At 43.7% G+C, this 19,155-nt stretch overlaps 1 protein-coding gene across 12 annotated transcripts in view; it reads right to left on the bottom strand.

Moving 5' to 3' along the window:
• Positions 1 to 4,211, bottom strand: part of CACNA1C (calcium voltage-gated channel subunit alpha1 C) — a 628,485-nt gene extending 624,274 nt beyond the window's left edge. For all 12 annotated transcript variants that reach the window (XM_053920870.2, XM_053920869.2, XM_053920860.2 and 9 more), the window contains exon 1: positions 3,518 to 4,211. In XM_053920870.2, coding sequence (XP_053776845.1) covers positions 3,518 to 3,566 — 49 coding nt within the window. In that variant the 5' untranslated portion in view covers positions 3,567 to 4,211. The remainder of the gene's footprint in view (positions 1 to 3,517) is intronic.
• Positions 4,212 to 19,155: the final 14,944 nt, after the last annotated feature.

Raw genomic sequence — 19,155 nt, 5'->3', positions numbered from 1 at the left:
AGGCAGGCAAGCATTCATTCAGTCATATATTAAGGCCTAGAATGAGCCAGAGTCTGTACTAGGAAGTAGGGATAAAAGATTGCCAGGGCCTCGAAATCCCCATTCGTTGTGCTCCTTAGACTCCTTCAGTCTAGACCTTATACACAGAAGGACCCACCTCAGGCAATTTCAAGTCAAAGAGAAAACTGAAGGAAGAGTCCTAAGTCATCACCAAGACTGAGAGATGACTCCAGGGGCTAATGGCTCATCATTTCACTGGCAGAGTACTATCCCTGCAGAGCAGTATCTACCTGTAGAGAACAATTACCCACTTAATATGAGGTATAAATGTCCAAACAGTCTTAGGAGACTGCATTGCCAGTGTTCCTCTCTGCAATACATATATATATATATATATATATAAAGTGGGGATGCACTTTGGATCCCCAAAGTGCATTAGGCTCCTGTGTAATCTACTTAAAATAGCTTTGCCCTATTCCCTGTGTGTGGTGTGTATGTATGCAAGCACACACTTAAATAGTTAGCATGTGTTCCATGGAAATAATGAATAGTTGATTCTTGTAATATAACCTATTATGTAGTATTCTGATAAAAAGGGAGCAATACTAGGAACAATCTTTTTAACCTCAATAGCCCTTTTTCTCCAGTTTCCTCCATGCAGGATCCAGAGAAAGAGAAGCTAATGTCATGCTTTCTTCAACCCAGCACTGTCCTTTGACCATTTATAGAGAATTAACTCTGACCATTACTGTTCCTTTATTATGATGGTGATTATTCTGCTGTATCGATTAGTTAAAAAGAAAACACAGTGTGTCTTCCACTGCCAGAACATGTTTCTCCCCTCTGCCTTGGTCTCCAGCAGATAGGAGACATACCGATATTTTATTTGTTAAATGGTTGACTAATTAAGAAACTTGTTTGCTAGCTGAAGACCGAAATGGAAAATCAGCCCAGAAAAGTGAAGGCTACAGTGGAACCAGAGCAGATAGGGCACTAGAGGTAAGGCGAGGAGCCATTTCCAGCTGAAACCCACGGCCAGAAGGCAGTCCTTCAGGGAACTTTCAGGCTGTTCCAGTGAGCTGACCACCACCTCCATACCTGGACTCTGAACAGAGAGACACAGAGAGAGAGAGAGAGAGAGAGAGAGAGAGAGAGACAGACAGACAGACAGACAGACAGACAGACAGGGACAGAGAGAGGAGAAAAGAGAGAAGCTGGAGAAAGGCTGATCCCAGTGCCTTCCAGCCTGTCAGGAACTTTCTCGGTTCTCCACTCTGGTTCGTCACCATCACTGCTCTGAGATAATCACTTGGCTTCTCCTCTCTCTCCTGAAACTCTAACCCCCAATTATGTTTCATTGCCCCTTTGGTTATTAAGTCACAGCAACCCCTTCCTTGTAAATATTTATGCTCTTTCAGGTCTGCCTCTCCCCACCTTCATCACCCTCCTCCTCATCTCCCCCCAAAACACCTGGGCAATGCCAACGAGGCAGGGAAAGGGGGTGGGAAATGGAGGAAGACAGTGATCCTGGTGCTCCTTCACCTGAGAACCGCATCCAGGAATGGAGGCAAACCCGCTCCTGTGAATTATATAATCACTGCAGCTTCTAGGGAGAGAACTGGAATTCAGGTTGCCATAGTGTTCGTTGGCATGTTGCTGGAAAGGCAGAGCTCTCGGTCCCGCTTACTCCCTCCTTTTCCCTCCATCTTCCGCAAAAACCTCTCCAGGGTCAGCTCCTACTTTTAATGTCTGCTCCCTACATTTATGTGTAAGGAGGGGAATGCTGGGGGGAAAGAGGGCAAAAGAAAGAAAGGAAAATGGCTAAGAAGGGGTTTATCCTGTACTAAGAGGTGAACTTGTGAACTATTTAAGGTTATCATTAGGTGAATAAATAATTATTACCACAATATACTGCCATTATTAGTAGAGTAAGGACAATACTACTGAACTCTCCTCTTCAAGGCTGCTTAAACTGAGCTGAGAACTTGGAGGGGAGAAATCCATCCCTACTCTTCAAAAATATCACCCTTTCCTTTGTGTCTGATTCCCTCCCTCCTAATCCATCCACTACTCCACCAGCTAAGAAGGGCACAGGAGAATAGGTGGGGGTTGGGGCATGGGATAGAGAAACCGAGGGACAGAAGCTGCCTTCGTGACCCCAAAGCCCTGGCTCACCCTAGAACCCATGACCCTTGACAAAATTCTCTCTACCAAGAAGCCAAAATCCCTCACTGCCAACCAAGCTCCAGTTTCAGGATGGATGATGGCTGGAGACCAGGCAGGTAGGGTGCCTGGCAGTCTGGCTTTAAAGGGTAGGGACACTGTCCCCAAATGGTGGAAATGGGAGCAAAGGAAGGGAGGAGGCAGAAAAAAGAAACATGGAGACAGCCCCTACCCCAGGCTGGTGCGAAGAGGATCACTTTAAGTACCCCAGTAAGTAACAGGACCAACAGCGACAGGTTTTCAGGAGAAAGAGATTGAAAGAAGAGTGTAAACAGGGAAACTGGGAGAGAAAAGAGAGCAACTACACCCAGAGACAGAGAAAGCCATGGAGAACAGCCAGAGATGGAGCTGGAGGCTGCCACACTCCAGCAAGACCACCCCCCTAAACTCCATCATGACCTTAATTGCTGAGCGACGCCCCCCAAAATAATAACTTGTTAATAAGGGGGGCGGGAGAGAAAGTTTTCAGGAAGTGGATAGTTACCTGAAAGCCTAGGTTTCTTCTCACAGGGGGAGCTGGTGACACTTGATGCCCAAGATGAAGATGCTTAGAGAACACTGGTCAACAGTGTGGAGCCGCGTGAGCTCGGCACACCCTTTAATTATTTCCTTAAAACATGAAAAAGCAAAGCCCACACACCGCCCGATTCTTACCGCTTACATCCTCAGGTGCAAGCCCACATGTGGGTGCAAATAAGAACACACCAGGCGTGGGCACACTCGGGGTCAATGGCGTGGAGAGGTGGGTGGATGTAGGTGAGGCGTGGGAGCGAGGAGCAGAGACTTGCATCTGCAACCCCGGACCCCCAGAGCACGCTGCCCAGGGCAGGGGCCCCTGGAAGCGACTGGGGCGCCGGGCGGCGGCCCAAGCGCGGGGCCGGCCTGCTGTGCGGTGCGCGCGCGCGCGCTCCCAGCCGCGCCCCGAGCGAGGCTAGGGACCCCGGCCGGCTGGAGGACAGCGGCGTCCCCCTCCCCACGGGTGCGGTGGATCAGACAGTTGGGCTTTCCAGGCAAAGGCGAAAAAGCGAGGCCGAAGCAGACACTTGGGGAACTTTTCCCCCTCGTCTGTAATTTCATAGGAAACACATGCGCCGGAGAAGCCGGCACCGGAGGGGGAGGGGCGGGAATTTTCCGCTGGGCTTCGAAGGGTTCGGGTCCCAGTCCCGCCAGTCTCAAGAGGCCGACGCGCCCCAAGCAACTCCGCAGGGACTGGCCCCGCGACGAGCCGAAGCGGGGCGGGGAGGGCAGGGGAGCCCGCGCTAGGGCCTCGGCTGCCCGGCGGGGCCAGGCTTACCTTGGTGGTTTTCCTCTGGGATGTACATCCTCGTGTTTTCATTAACCATTGACCAAAAATTGTTTTGAAAGGAGAAGCCACAAAGAGGAAGAAATGTCAAAACACCCCCCAGCGGGTCTGGATTAATCCCTTCTCCAAGGCAGGCGGCTTTCGTGCAAAATTCAAGGAAGCCGTGGAGCTGCGGTATTTCTTCTTCCTTTCTGATGATTACCTGATTCCCATTATTGCATCAAACACCAAAAACTGCTCCTTTCCACTACTGCCTCCTTGAGTGAAATTGTAATGCATCCTCAGTACATCCGGGCCCCTTCCAAGAATTTAGCCCCGCACCTCTGGCGGCTACACCGTTTGAAAAAATCAACCAAGAGGAGGCAGCGCGAGAAGAGGTGGAGAGGAGGGGCGAGGACAGCGATGGACCCCCAGACCAGGAAGGCTAACAGGGTCTGAAGCGTTTCTGCTGCTCCTAGCCAGTCCTCCCAAGGCCCCAGGTCGGCTCTGTTCTGTCAAGAAGCTCCAGCAACTCAGGAGGCTCGGAGGCAGGAAGAGGCGCCGCCGCTCCGCTCAGGGCCGCGCTGCGCGGAGCGCTGTTCTGGCAGGAGCTGTTTCTGCAGAGGCAGAGAGAGGGAGACACCGGGCGCGCGAGAGCGCCGCGCTCACCGCCTCCAGCCCAGCCCGCCGCCGCGCCCGCGCCCGCGCCCTCCCCGCCGCCCGGCCGGCGCGCTGGAGGCAGACGCGCTGAACGCTTCCAGATGTGGAGCGGCGGCGCGCAGGAACCGGGCGCACGACGCAGGGCGCTCAGCGCTGACCGAGCTCCCGGTGAGCACCCGCTGGGCCCTTGGCCGCAACGCGGACCAGTCTGCTGCCCACATGACGTCAAAAGGCGCAGGCGAGGTGCGGGCCTGGAGAGGCCAGCGGTGGGGGGCTGAGCGAGGCGCCCCCCCGAGGGGCGGGGCGTGGGCGGACGTGGGGCTCAGGCGCCGCACCGTCGCCCGCCGCGTGCCCCGCCACCTCCAGCCATCCGCCCCCGTTATCCTCGGCAAGCCAGCGCGTCCCTGAGTGGCAGTCCACAGCGGGAAGGCCTCTGTGAGCGGAATTCCAACAGAGGGGACTACAATCTGTCCAACTAGCAGAATCTATTTGCATATCGGACCACTGAACAAAACCACAAAATGAGCTGTGATTCCGTGATTCTGCCTGATCAATTATAATCAGAGCAGTTGTAGAAGTGACACACGGAGGCAAGGATGGGAAGAGGGGAGGGGAGAGAGAGAGAAAGGGCGGGAGGGCGGAGCCACCTAGACAAGGCAGTGGTGCCCAGATGTCTGAACAGATTAATGGACCCAGGTTTTCTAATTCCTTGGAGGCAACGGAGCACGTGTTCTATTAGGGTATCCTTATCCACTTCTCTTAATTATTTTTGCCACTCTGGCAGGAGTTTATTGAACCCTCTCCTTCCCGAAAAAGTGAACATTTCTTTCCATCTCTCATTGCAGCCACAGCAAGTTCACGGCACCCCCTGCAGGCCTGGGCTCCTCTAGAGTGAGCTTCCTAAACCCTGGCAGGGGAGTCTACAACTCTAGTGAGCAAGGATGTTTTTGCCCTCAGGCCTCCCCACGCCCTATCCACACCAGTTCCCTGTGTAATCTCCATCTCCATTGACTTAAGCAGCTGTCTGTATCGAATTTGTACCTCAAGCCCAGGCCTCTCTTCCTGAATGCCAGGTTACACAGCCAACCTCAGTCTCCATTTGGGTGTCCACTACACAGCTCAAACACTAAATCCCTTTTTCTGGGCAAAACCTGCACTTCACATAGGTTCCCTGTCGCATTTGATGGGGTCAAAAAATCTGGAATCATCCTTGACTTCTTTCTCTCATTCTCCTACATCCAACCCTTCAGGAAACCCCTTGGTTCTACCTTCAGCTAAATCTACTTCTCAGTGTCTCCCCTGCTGCCCCCAGGTCTGAGCCAACATCATCCATCATCTGGGTTTGTACACAGGTTGCTCTCCTTGGTCTCCCCTCCTCACCCCCCACCCCGGTAGTTTGTTCTCAATACAACAGAGTAATCCATTTAAAATGTCACATCACAGCACTGCTCTGCTCAGAGCCATTCAGTGGCTCCCATTTCACTCAGGAAAAGCCAAGGTCCTTAGAGCAGCTAGCAAGGACCCACATGAACAGGCGTGTACAACTTCTCTTATCCCTTCCTCTCCTACTGCTCTCCCACTTGCTTCAGCCACACTGGCCTTGTTGACCACTCCAGGAACTGTGCATTCATATTCTCTCTCTCTCTCTCTCTCTCTGATCTTGAGCCCTTTGCTCTAGTTGTCCCCACTATTTCCTCCAATATACACCTAGTGAACTCCCTTATTTTATTCAAGACTGTACTTGAATTTTACTTTCTCAATGGGCCTCATTCTGACTACCCTTAGTGTTGCAACCTGCCCACCCCACCCCCAGCACTTCCAATCTCATCCTTTCCCCATTTCTTACATGACATTTAATTCCTCTCTAACATACGATATAATCTATTTAGTCATTAATTCTATTCTTTATCATCTGTATTCCTCACTAAAATGCAAACCCCACGAGAGCAGGGATGTTTGTCCTTTTGTTCACCAGTGTATCCCAAGTGCATAGAACAAAGTCTGGCATATAATATGTACTTAATAAATATGTACGGAATGGTGAATGAATGGGATGGTTTCAGGAGTGCTACAATTCATGGTATCACAATGCTTCCCTCTGTCCCCTGCTTTATATCTGAAACCTCACCACTCCAGCTTTATTCACCTTGGCCAAGCGTTTTCGCCCTAGTTTAAAATGCAAACGTCTCTGTGAGAGGCATTAAGCTTCTCAGTCATCTTCATTCTGCTCTCAACAGCAGTCTAGGTTTTGTTGGTTACAAGAGGAATCTAGCCTCTTTACCATTCTGGTGTGTTCATACTCAATTTTCAACCTAATAGAAAAAATTAGAATGACATAAATCCAAATATCTTCTCCATTTAGCTTTAGGACGCATTATAGGCCCATGCTTCAGAGGCTCATGTACGTGATTATTTGCTTAAATTAATATTAAAGTTGGTTTGCATCACCTTTATACACTATAGAACAGAAATAATACTAGTAGTTAACACTGTTGAGTGCTCTGTGCTGTGAGAGGTGCTTCACAAGCATTATTCGTTTAATCCTCACTGCAATCCTATGAAGTAGTAATATTATTTTTATTAACCCCATTGTACATATTGGAAACTGAGACTTAGAGGCTTAAGTTACATGTCCAGGATCACCCCGCTGGTAAACTGTGGAATCTGGACTGAGCCCGGAGTGTCTGCCTCCAAACTTGCATTCATACCATGAGCCTGCTCTTGGAGGAAATGACTGAGGGTGAACTGGGTTTGGAGCATGGAATGAACAGTTTAAAATGACAGTAAAAAAACTGCAAAATATGCTGCACAGAATTCACAAAGAGCCAGATACGTGAGATCAGAGTGCATGTGTGTTGGTGGCGGGGGGCACATGCTGGATTTATAGCCAGGCTTTTTCTAAAGGTAGGCACTGTATAAATCTAGCAAGTAAATATTACCTTCATGCTTCTTTAGTTTCATTTTTCACTTCTCTTTTCAGCTGTGAAATGTGTTCTTTCCTTTCCAGAAAAAAAGGTATTTCCTAAATATTTGGTCTTGCAATGTAAGCCCATATCTCGACTTCTAACTTTGGAACACAGCCCTTGGTGCTCTCCTTCAAGGTGAAAAATTCTCAGCATGACAGACGGAAACCATTCTGAATTCTGAATTGGAGATTTGGGAAATGGTGGGAGCTGAAGAAGAAATCTTTCTTTATCTTTTATTGTATGACTTAATTCTCTGCTATAGGTTCTCGGTCTTCTCCCCTCTCCCATAGTTCTTTATTTGTGACACTGGATCTCCATAGTGTTATATTTCTACATAATATAATATTTGTATATGAATGTGCCTTTTCTGTACCTCCACTGCATTTTAAATGTCTTCAGGAAGAGAACTGTGTTGATGTTTCTTTGTGCACAGCATAATTCTTTGTACACATGGATACTCAGTGTATGTTGAGCACATGATTCACTCTGGAAAAGATTCCTTAATGTGACCACAAATGTTTCCTTTGGATGCAATTAAGAGTGCACTGAATTTGTTAATTATAGTGTATTGGTAAGAGTGAAAAGCTTGGAAACAATCTAAATATCCAACAAAAATGTTGGCTACATAATAACATTGAGAGATTATCTACATGTAACAAGTCATTTGCTCCTGTTCCAAAGAACAACCCTATGAGGAAAGCACTGTTATCTTCACTTTACAGGTGAGGAAACTAAAGCACAGAAGGGTCAACTCACTTGCCCAAGTTTTCACAGCTAGTAAATGTTAGAAGACCTGAGATTTGAACCCCGGCAGTCTGTCTTCAGAGTCTATGCCATTAATCACTTCATAGGTAAACTGGGGTGCATTCATACAATGAAATCCTTACATGGATGTAAACTATATTAGAGGATGATATTAGTGGCACAAACAGACTATTTACACTAAAAGGAAACTAGTTTCTTTTATACAAAATGTTACATAAAATATTATGTATGCTATTGTTCCATTTTTCTTTTAAAGACACTTATATACTTGAACTAGGAAACAGACTACAAAGGGTTCACACCAAAATGTTGATAAGAGCTTTCTTTGAGATTGCAAGTAAATTTTTCTTTTTTTTCTGTCTGGCCCAAGGCATTGAAAGCCAGGCTGCCAGGGTTGGTCTTCTGTTCCCCGGGCACCCACACCTTCAGGCAAGAGCCCTCACCCTTCTCCCAGTAAAAACACCTCTAATGGATCACTGTGGACTAACTCTCCCATCAAAGCCCCAGGTGTCTCTTCCCTTCCTCTCCCTCTGCTCACCCTGACAGCCTTTCAGCACAGAATGCTGCTGCCCACCTGCAAAAATCACCTCTCCAGTATCTCTTGCAAATGCTCAGGTTTCCTCATTGCATTTCCAGATGCCTGGTAATTGTCAGCTGCTCTGTACTAATGGTGGAGAGCTAGGACTGCCAAAGTAATGGGCACATTTTAACAGTGTCCTTCTGGGAATATGTCACACTCTTTAATTTCTAATCCATACAATTGTCTGTGTGTATCTAAAGGGTAGGCATATCAGACCAGGTAAAAATGCTGGGCAAACCCTGCGGCAAATCAGAGTAGGAAGGGGTGAGTCAGAGGGTTCTACTTCAATGTGCTTTCCAACAGATTACCCTCTTTGCCTTAATAAAGGGCTACAGGAGCATTCCTTCTCAGAGGCCAGAGATTGGAACATCAGTGTGCTGGTTTGGTATTGGGTCAACCTAACCAAGCTGGAACTCTATTTCTCAGAATTAGTCTCCCTATATGGTTCCAGGTTAGGGTTGCCCACAACGGATATTTGTGGAGAAGTTAGGAGGTAGAAAAGCAGCAGCTTTCATGCTGTGAAGGTCAGTGCATGGCTACAGGGGCTGCTCCAACACATGACACACTGCCACCCCTCAGCTGGCTTTCCCTGCTGGTGTGGGCCCACACTCCCCCAACTCCTGCCAGCTCTTCTCCTTCAGCTACTGTGCAAAGCATATGTCCAGGCTTGTGGAAAAGGGTACCAGCCTTACATTTCATAGTCAAGGCTGGAAGTGGCGAGAGACAAATAGGGTTTCCATTTGTTTTTGAGGTTTCCACTTTGGCCTCACTCTCTCCCACATCACATCCACCTTTTCTTCTGGACTTCCAGCCCTACCAACCAAGAGCAACTTCAGAACTATCATCAGATGCAGAGGCAACAGCCTTCCACAGACTTGTGACAATGTCCCACAGTTGGGTAATTTTGAATCCCTACACTCAATCCCTTAACTTATAGTTGTACTGCTTCCTTGATTAAACCTAACAGGTGCATTAGTGCGTATTCCCACCTTTTTCCAGGTTACTTGCTTAGATGTTTTTATTAGTAAATAGTACCTGGCACATAGGTGTCCTCAATATATATTTGTTGAATTCACACTAATTGCCATCATTTATTTTTAGATTTTACTTTTTTATTTTTAAACAGAGGGGAAGGGAGGGAGAAAGAGAGGGAGAGAAACATCAATGTGTGGTTGCCTCTCTTGTGCCCCCTACTGGGGACCTGGCCCACAACCCAGGCATGTACCCTGACTGGGAATTGAACTGGAGACCCTATGGTTCACAGGCCGGTGCTCAATCCACAGAGCTGCGCCAGCCAGGGCAATTGCCATCATTTGATAACACCTAGTAACTATCAGTTAGAATGGCATGAACTTTAACCAAAATAAAGAGCCTCGTTCCCCCTGCTATGAGCTGGGGTAACTTGTCACCTGACTTTACCACCTAATGCCCAGTTTCTACTAAATGAAGCTAACAATATCTACTTCCCTAGGAAGGTAGTGAGAATTAAATCATCAGGTAAAGTATGTGAAATGTACAATGTTCTCATTTAATGTTAGCTGTTATCATCCTTTAAGCCCATAAGAAAGATGTATCAAGTGTCTACTATGTGTCCTGACTTCACTATAGGCCTACCAAAGAGAATTACTACCCCTATTTAAAGGCATACTGTGGTAACAAAGAGGTTAACTTTTTTGCCCAAGTTTGCTTGGTCAGTAAGTGATAGAATTGTGATTTGAACCCAAGTTTATGCAAATCCAGAAGCTATGCAGTCCACTCTACTACACAAGACATCTCAGGAACTAAAATGGAGGGGAGAAGAAGACTTCAGGAAAACTCCCCCACAATTCAGAGAGTAGAGCTGAAGAGGATACAGAGTGACCCCTTCCCTTCTTTTGAAAGACCTGATGCCTTTACAACCCATGTCAGCATTTAAGACCTCCCCTGGCAGAGTTTTTGCCTATATCACATTGAAATCTCTCCTTATCTACTTGTCTAGAAGCCACAAGACAGACTGGATCCCTACCAACCCACTGAACTGTCTTTATATATTGCATTTGAGGAGAACTCTCCTGGCAGCTCAGCCCTAATTTCAACCCCAGGGGGAGGCCAGAGTGTTTGGCATGTGAGGGGAATTCAATCCTCATTCTACAACAACCTCAAATTGCAGAGATAACAACATCATGGTAAATGCCTACCATTATGATTTTCAGCAATGCTGTACTTAACCACAGAAGTAGAAAGCAACAAAATGATCGAGGGCTTGATCCTGGCACTGATCCTCCTGGTAGGAGAATTCATAGAACATGTGTTCAAATTACAGCACTCTCTTTCTACCTCAGCAAGTCAATGGTCCTGGCGAAGTCACATAAGCAGCCTGTAACTTCTTTGCTCATCTGTAAAATGCAGATGTGTGGCTTCATCTCCTATGGCTCTTTGCAAAGAAAAGCTGATGCCAAAAGAAGAGCTAAATTATTGAAGTGATTTTCTGATTTACAAGTCAAAACCTTGAGAAAGTTAGTTTCATATAGGTAACCAGCTGAGCCCCAGAAGGAACCCCTTAGCCTAGGTTCAGACGCAGTCCCATATTGTGTCCATTTTTGAGGTGCTCAAAGGCCATCCGAGAATGAAAGCCATTCCTACATGCATTAGTGTCCTAGGGCTGCCATTAACAATTACCACTAATGGGCAGTTTAAAACAACAGAAATTTATTCTCTCACAGTTTTGAAGGCTCAAAATCCAGAAGGGTCATGCTCCCTTCAGGGACTCCAGGGGACAATCCAATCTTTGCCTCTTCCAGCTCCTGGTGGCTGTTGGCATTCCTTGACTTGTGGGCATGTCACTCCAATCTCTGTCTGCATGGTCATGTGGGCTTCTCCCGTCATGGCCATCAAATATCCCTCTGTCTCTCATTTATGAAGACACATCACTGCATTTAGCGCTTGCTGGATAATTCAGGATGTCTTCATCTCAAGATCCTTAAGTTAATTACATCGGCATAGACTGTTTTTCCAAATAAGGTGATATTCACAGGTTCAAGGGGTTAGGATGTGGACACATATTTCGAGGGGCCACCATTCAACCCACCATACTACCTTAACTTACACTACTGTCCATTCACCCATACTCATTTAAATCTCAAGTCCAACATTGACTACTTACTGAAACTTTGGCGACCTCTCTCTTTCTCTTTCTGAGGCTCAGTTTCTTCAGTTATAAAGTGGAAATTATGGGCATGTTTAAATGTAAGTGAGTGGTAAATGAATCCAGCATAGTTTCTAGACTATAAAATTCCTTTCCCTCAATATTCAATTTCACACTTAACTCTACAAGTTAAACATTCTCCCCAGTTTTTAAATTAGGGAAATTGAATGTTTGGAGAAGTTAAGTAACTAGGCCACACCAACTCAGCTAGGTAAGAATAGACCTGACTTTAAACTCAAAGTTCATGCTGCTACCCAGCCTCCCTAACCCCTTTATCTTCTTAACTGTTCCAGGCCAGTTCCAAAACTATTCACTGGCACTAGACAGAAAGTATTTTCTCAAAGTAAACTGAAAAACCTTCCTCTTCTAACCAGCTTTATAAACATTCTTTTTCCCCCTCTGCCTTCTTTGAATGCATTGTAAGTTCTCTGTTATCTTCAAAACATGGTCCTGAGAGTAAACACCTTCCTCTGGCCATCAGAAATGACCTTTCAACTCTCGTGTTCAATTCACAGCCCTCCTGTTAATATACCTCTTAGTAATTTCACTTTTCCTTCATATTTCAGCTGGCATTCAATCTCTCTGACCTCTGGCTCTTCTCCTTCTTACCCATGGATGATGGTTCAGCTCATATTATGCTCAGGATTATTCTTTCCTGAATGGTTACTTTGCATGCATTCCTCTCAGAATTCCATAGTATTAATTTCTAGCTTGCTTTCCTGTAATATTAGAAATCTTGTAGCCTTCAGCATTTCTGGTTTCTAGTCTGACATAGGCCAAAGAAAACTGTTTGCTGGACATTTGGAGTGGGCACATTATTAGACTAAAAAAAATAGTTGTTCTCTAAAACCTTTTTAAATTATATTTTATTGCTTACGCTGTTACAGTTGTTCCAATTATTTCCCTTTTGCCCCCGTCCACCCAGCCCCGCCCACTCACTCAGGCAATCCCTACATCACTGTCCATATCCATGGGTCCATCATATATGTTCTTTGGCTACTCTATTCCCTATGCTGTAATTTACATCTCCATGACTATTATGTAACTACCTATTTCTACTTCTTAATACCTTCACCTTTTTCACCCATACTCCCGACACCCTCCCATCTGGCAACCATCAAAACATTCTCAGTATGTATGATCCTGTTTCTGTTCTGCTTGTTTATTTTGTTTTTCAGATTCAATTGTCAATAGATATATATTTATTGCCACTTTATTGTTCATATTTTGATCTCCTTCTTCTTAAAGGAGACCCTTTAACATTTCATATAATACTGGTTTGGTGATGATGAACTCCTTTAGTTTTTTCTTGTCTGGGAAGTTCTTTATCTGCCCTTCAATTCTAAATGATAGCTTTGCTGGGTAGAGTAATCTTGGTGTAGGTCCTTGCTTTTCATCACTTTGAATACTTCTTGCCAGTCCCTTCTAGACTGCAAAGTTTCTTTTGAGAAATCAGCTGACAAACTTATGGGGGCTCCCTTGTAGGTAACTAACTGGTTTCCTCTTGCTGCCTTTGAAATTCTCTCTTTGTACTTAACCTTTGGCATTTTAATTATGATGTAGGTATCTTAGATTGCCTCTTTGGGTCCATCTTGCTTGGGACTCTCTGTGCTTCTTGGAATTACATGTCTATTTCCTTCACCAACTTAGGGAATTTTTCTTTCATTATTTTTTCAAATAGGTTTCCATTTTCTTGCTCTTTCTCTTCTCCTTCCAGCACCCCTATGATGCAAATGTTGGTACACTTGAAGTTGTCCCAGAGGCTACTTACACTATCCTCATATTTTTCTTCTTTTTTTTATTTTAATTTTAAAATATATTTTATTGATTATACTATTACCATTGTCTCAATTTTTCCCTCTTTGCCCCTCTCCACCCAGTACCCCCTTCTCTCCTGTTATCCCCACCTTAGTTCATGTCCACGGGTCCTGCATATAAGTTCTTTGGCTTCTCCATTTCCTATACTGTTCTTAACACTCCCTGTCCATTTTGTACCTACCAATTATGTTTCTTAATCCCTGCACCTTTATCCCATTCTCTCCCTTTCCCCTTCCCACTGATAACCCTCTGTGTGATCTCCATATCTATGATTCTGTCCTGTTCTTGTTGTTTGCTTAGTTTGTGTTGTTTTAGATTCAGTTGTTGATAGTTTTGAGTTTGTTGCTATTTTAATCTTCATAGTCTTGATTTTCTTCTTTTTCTTAAATAAGTCCCTTAAACATTTCATGCAATAATGGCTTGGTGATGATGAACTCATTTAGCTTTACCTTGTCTGGGAAGTACTTTATCTGCCCTTCCATTCTAAATGATAGTTTTGCTGGATAGAATAGTCTAGGTTGTATGTCCTTGCTTTTCATCACTTTGAATACTTCCTGCTAGTTCCTTCTTGCCTACAAAGTTTATTTTGAGAAATCAGCTGATAGTCTTATGGGAACTCCTTTGTAGGTAACTATCTGCTTTCCTCTTGTTGCTTTTAAGATTCTCTCTTTAGGGAGAGAGGTGGGGAGGGCAGAGGTGGTGGGGAGGGGTGGGGGGGAAAAGACAGAAAACTGTACTTGAACAACAATAAAAAATGTTTTAAAAAAGATTCTCTCTTTATCTTTAACCTTTGGCATTTTAATTATGCTATGTTTTGGTGTGGCCCTCTTTGAGTACAATTTGTTTGGGACTCTCTGTGCTTCCTAGATGTGTATGTCTATTTCCTTCACCAAATTAGGGAAATTTTCTTTCATTTTTTCAAGTAAGTCTTCAATTTCTTGGTCTTCCTTTTCCCTTTCTGGCATCCCTATGATTTGGATGTTGGTACATTTGGAGATGTCCCAGAGACTTCTTATACTATCCTCATTCTTTTGAATTCTTGTTTCTTCTTGTTGTTCTGGTTGAATGCTTCTCTCTTCCTTATGTTCCAAATTATTGATTTGAATCCTGGCTTCCTCCCCTTCACTGTTGATTCCCTGTAGATTTTTCTTTTTTTCACTTAGTGTAACCTGCATTTCTTCCTTTATGTTTTTGCTGGACTCAGCGAGTTCTTTGAGTATCCCAATCACCAGTGTTTTGAATTCTGCATCTGATAGGTTGGCTATCTCTGTTTTATTTAGCTCTTTTTCTTGGGTTTTGTTCTGTTCTTTCATTTGGGCCATATTTCTTTTTCTCCTCAATTTTTCAGCCTCCCTGTATTTGTTTCTGTGTATTAGGTAGAGCTGCTTTGACTCCCTGTCTTAATAGTGTGGCCTATTGTAGAAAATGCACCTGGAAATTGTGTGGGGTGAAGCCTTAGGTAATCACCAGGGTGGGGCAACCTACTTTACTGCCTTGTGGCTGTGTGTGAGGGGAGGGTTCAGAGAGGTCACAATGCCACTGCCTGGCTTCTGAAGGTTTGCCCAGTATTCGACCCATTTCCAGTCACTTCACCCACTCCCTGTATGCAAATGGCACTCCTCCAGCTGTTGCCCTGGTGCTGAATCCTGGAGTGGGTGGGTGTGTGTATGTTCTAGGACTGCACAGGCCCTTTAAGTAGAGTATCCTGAAACATCTGGCAGTTTCTTCTGCTACCCCAACCCCATCTGATTTTTACAGCCAGAAGTTATGGGAGTTATTTTCCTGGTGCTTGAAACCTGGGCTGTGCAGTCTGGCCTGGCACTAGGATCACTCATTCCCAAGGTATCCCTCCTGATTTTTATCCACCACACATGAATGTGGGACTGCCCATCCCACCACTGCCACCACCTCTCCCCACCATACCACATCTCCTTACCTCTCTGCCCATCTCCACATCTCTACATCTCTGCCCCTCCTACCTGTCTGGATAAATGTGGCTTCTTTAAATCCTTGCTTGTCAAATTTCTGTACAGTTCGATATTCTGAGAGTTTTGGGTGTTATTTGTTTTGAGGTTTAGTTGTAATTCTCTGTGTTTGCATGAAGAGATGAAGCATGTCTACTTATGCCTTCATCTTGACTGGAAGTCTTGGATTCTTTTTTCTTTTGCTGCTCTGATTGGTTTTTTTTTTTTTTTCTCCCTTATGTTCCAAATCACTGATTTGATTCTCAGCTTCATCCACTTTATGTCTGATTCCCAGTCTCATTACAGTTTCTTCTTTAATTCCATAGTTGTAGGACTTCCATTCAGCTCATTTTCTGACAGTTATGAATGATGATTGTTCTATAGTTTAGTTGTAATTTTGATGTAGGTGTGTGAGGAAGCAAGCCATGTTTATCTACACCACCATCTTGACCGGAAGTCTTAAGACCTCTTTTTAAAAGATGACCCTCTGTTCCAAGTGTAAAGACTAGGGATTTCTTATTGGGATAACCTTGGGTCAACCTGTAGTAGTCCCATCTCTCTATCAATTCTAGAAGAATACTAATATATGCTACACAGATAGGAATAATTCCAAATATTTATATTTTCAAAAAGTAAACCCAAATGTCCTATAACCAATTACACTTGAATACTGGATCTAGCTTAATCACTCATTCTTCTAAATTGTTGAAAGGTGATTCTCCAAGTCTCAGGCAGTGGAGAAGTTATAGCTATATATCATCAGTGATGTCAGTGTCCCATAATGTATTTAGATAACAACTTAGAGCAAAGTCATGGGGCTTACATAGCCCACAAAAAGGCTATCTTCTTCATGATTACTATCATTAACTTGCCAAATGACTTCCATTTAGCAGCCAGGTAGAGTCTGGTGGAACCAAGAACTTGGCAGAGTTTTCAAGTGTGGCAGGACACTTCCAACAATGTCCTCATACGACCCTGCAGAGCTAACTCTACCTGTTTTCTACCCTTCTCATGTTCAGTCATGCTTCTACAATCATCTTTTGCAGTGACTATAATCTCATTATTATGTTATTTATCAACCCTTAGAAATAATTTTAATGCTGCTTATAAAGGGATACCTATATTAACTTCTACTATAGTTTAGGTCCAAGAATAGTCTGTCCCCCACCCCTTTTTGGGCACATGGAAGAGTGTACTTCTCAACCACTCTGTTTGGTCTTCTGCTAGTGGACTAGTTCTGACCAATGAAATGTAAACACAAATACATGTGTCACTTCCAGGTTGAGGTGATCAGACATCCATTGTGATGCTCCTATTTCTCTCTTATGCCACAGGATCCATGTGGTGCAGCTACTAAATGGAGAAGCATCCCTCAGCCTAATCCCAGGGTGACTTTGTGAAGCAGAACCTCTCCCACTCCCATATGACCCCTCTGGACATATGGGATGAGCAAGAAATAAACTTTTATTGAATGGAGCCCCACGAATTTGAAAGTCATCACCAGCTTGTAACACTGCATATTGTGATGAACAGACTAGTCTAAATCAGCAACTCTATGCATGTGATCCATATATAATTAGGGATTTGCCAAGTTCTGGTTAGTAGAATTGGTTTCCATTCCAACTGGCATAAAGTCAGTCAATGATTCTATTTCATAAGAGGGCAGGTTGTAATCACAATGATCTTGTGATTGAATAATATTGAGAGCATTTATAATTTATGTAACATATAATAGTTTTTATTTGTTCTAGATAAATCAATGAAAAGTATCCACTTCAACTTGATCTACAGGTGAAATACCTCAAACTCTGCTGAAAGAAAAGGAATATGTATGCAGTATTTATATTGAATAGTTTATGCAAACTACTCTTGTATGGATGAATCAAGGACATGTAAACAATATCTCAAGTGGACTTGGAAAATGGAGTAATTTATGGCATCTTTAAACTGGTATATGAGATAAATGGATGGTTTTTAATGGAATCAGTTTCCAGATTCTCAATTTTCATAGGTACTCAATCTTAACACTGATTGGAGGACAACCTGAGGCAGAGGGTGGAGACCTTCTACCACTTCTCCTTTCTCTTCTGACCTTTCACAGCCATCCTTCTCCCACAGTACAGTAGAGAATTCCTTTCATACTCTGCCCCCCTTCCTTTCCATGGTCTATTTCCCTGTGGTGTGGCTACCATCAGGGCACTAAAGAAGGAGACATTTGAAATACTGGTGTCCAGAAAGCCTCCTTTAGTTAGACACCATAGCCCTCTAATCATCCACCTTTTTAAGAGATATATTTCTGATACTATCTAAATTTTATATTAGTGATTCCTTCAAAAGCTTGTGATGTAATTATATTGTTTTGTACATTGGCTTATGATGTAATTATATTGTTATTTGTACATTAACAATATTTATAATGATAATTCAACCCAGAAGGAATTTGTAGCACCAAGGCTTACAATCATGGGAAATGTTTTTAATTTTAATTTTGATTTATGTACCTTTTTGTTGCAGAGTAGTATGATAGTGTGATCAGTGAAAGGCTTTCAAGTATAAAAAGTATATTGCATAAGGGTAAAATTTTATGGAGAAAAGGAAATGGAAGTATGTTTTCAACATAAAAAAGAAATTATGCAAAATCTTAGTTTTTAAAGAGAGATATTTATATTTTTGATTGGACAATAGAAGATTTTAAGTAGCTATGGTGTTTAGAAACTTATTTCATTGGAAACTTTTTACAGAGTGATGAAACAATTTTGTTTTGTTTTAAACTATCAGTATCTACAAAACACTAGAGATTGCATCATTTACAACCATTTATACTTATTATGAAAATTTTTGGATGTCAACTTGAAAATGTGTGATGAGGCACATACTTTTGCAAAATTCTTCCTGGGTAATATGCAAGCAAAGCAGTGTGGAGACTGCTGATTCAGCATGGGCTGAGGCCCTGGGAGACCCAAGCTGGCAGCCCAGCTGATGGGCTGACCCTGACTCTGAGCACCAGTATGAGCTCTGCTCTTCAGAAGGAAGGGCAGGCTACCAACAGCAGGTGCTTGGCATATAAATACATGTTTTTGAAACAAATGAACATCTCTAGTTTCTCATTCTTACTCTGTTTTCTATTCCTTATATGATCCTGAACAATTTGCCTTCCTCCTCAATGTTTTTAATCTTCTTGAGGTCCTTGGAAAAAGAAATGCAAAGTGTTGTGCAGTCACATTATCACAGAGGGTACAGCGAACATCTTTAGGAGAATGGCAATCCAAATCCTCCTAAGGAGTCATTTTTACCCCATATTTTTATATGTTATTTTGTGGCAGAATCCTTCAATTTTCAAGAATGTTTTTAATACATAAAGGCCAAACAGGGCAAACACTGGGACTTCACTGCCTTGGGACTTCACTGGGACTTGATTGACTTGAGATTGAATTTTCTCATCCTCAGAAGGAATTCTTCCCATTCTGGCATTTAGACAAGATTCATTAGACAAATATGAATCTTGTTGTATTTTCATTTACAGTCTAGAGCCAAAAAGTTGGGTATTAGATTGAACTCTTGTGTTCGAAGCTTGTATCTATTCCTACCTCACTGTGTAACTTTCTCCAAGTCTCTTACATTCTTAGAGTATCAGTTCCCTTAACCATAAGCAGAAAACCCCAAGGGAAGTGTTCTGAGTATAAGATGAAATATTGCTATGAAAATGAGTGGTT

Source organism: Desmodus rotundus, chromosome 3 (genome assembly GCF_022682495.2).
Source record: "Desmodus rotundus isolate HL8 chromosome 3, HLdesRot8A.1, whole genome shotgun sequence".
Taxonomy (NCBI): domain Eukaryota; kingdom Metazoa; phylum Chordata; class Mammalia; order Chiroptera; family Phyllostomidae; genus Desmodus; species Desmodus rotundus.
Note: the sequence above shows the minus strand (reverse complement) of the source record. Positions and strands in the feature narration are given on the sequence as shown.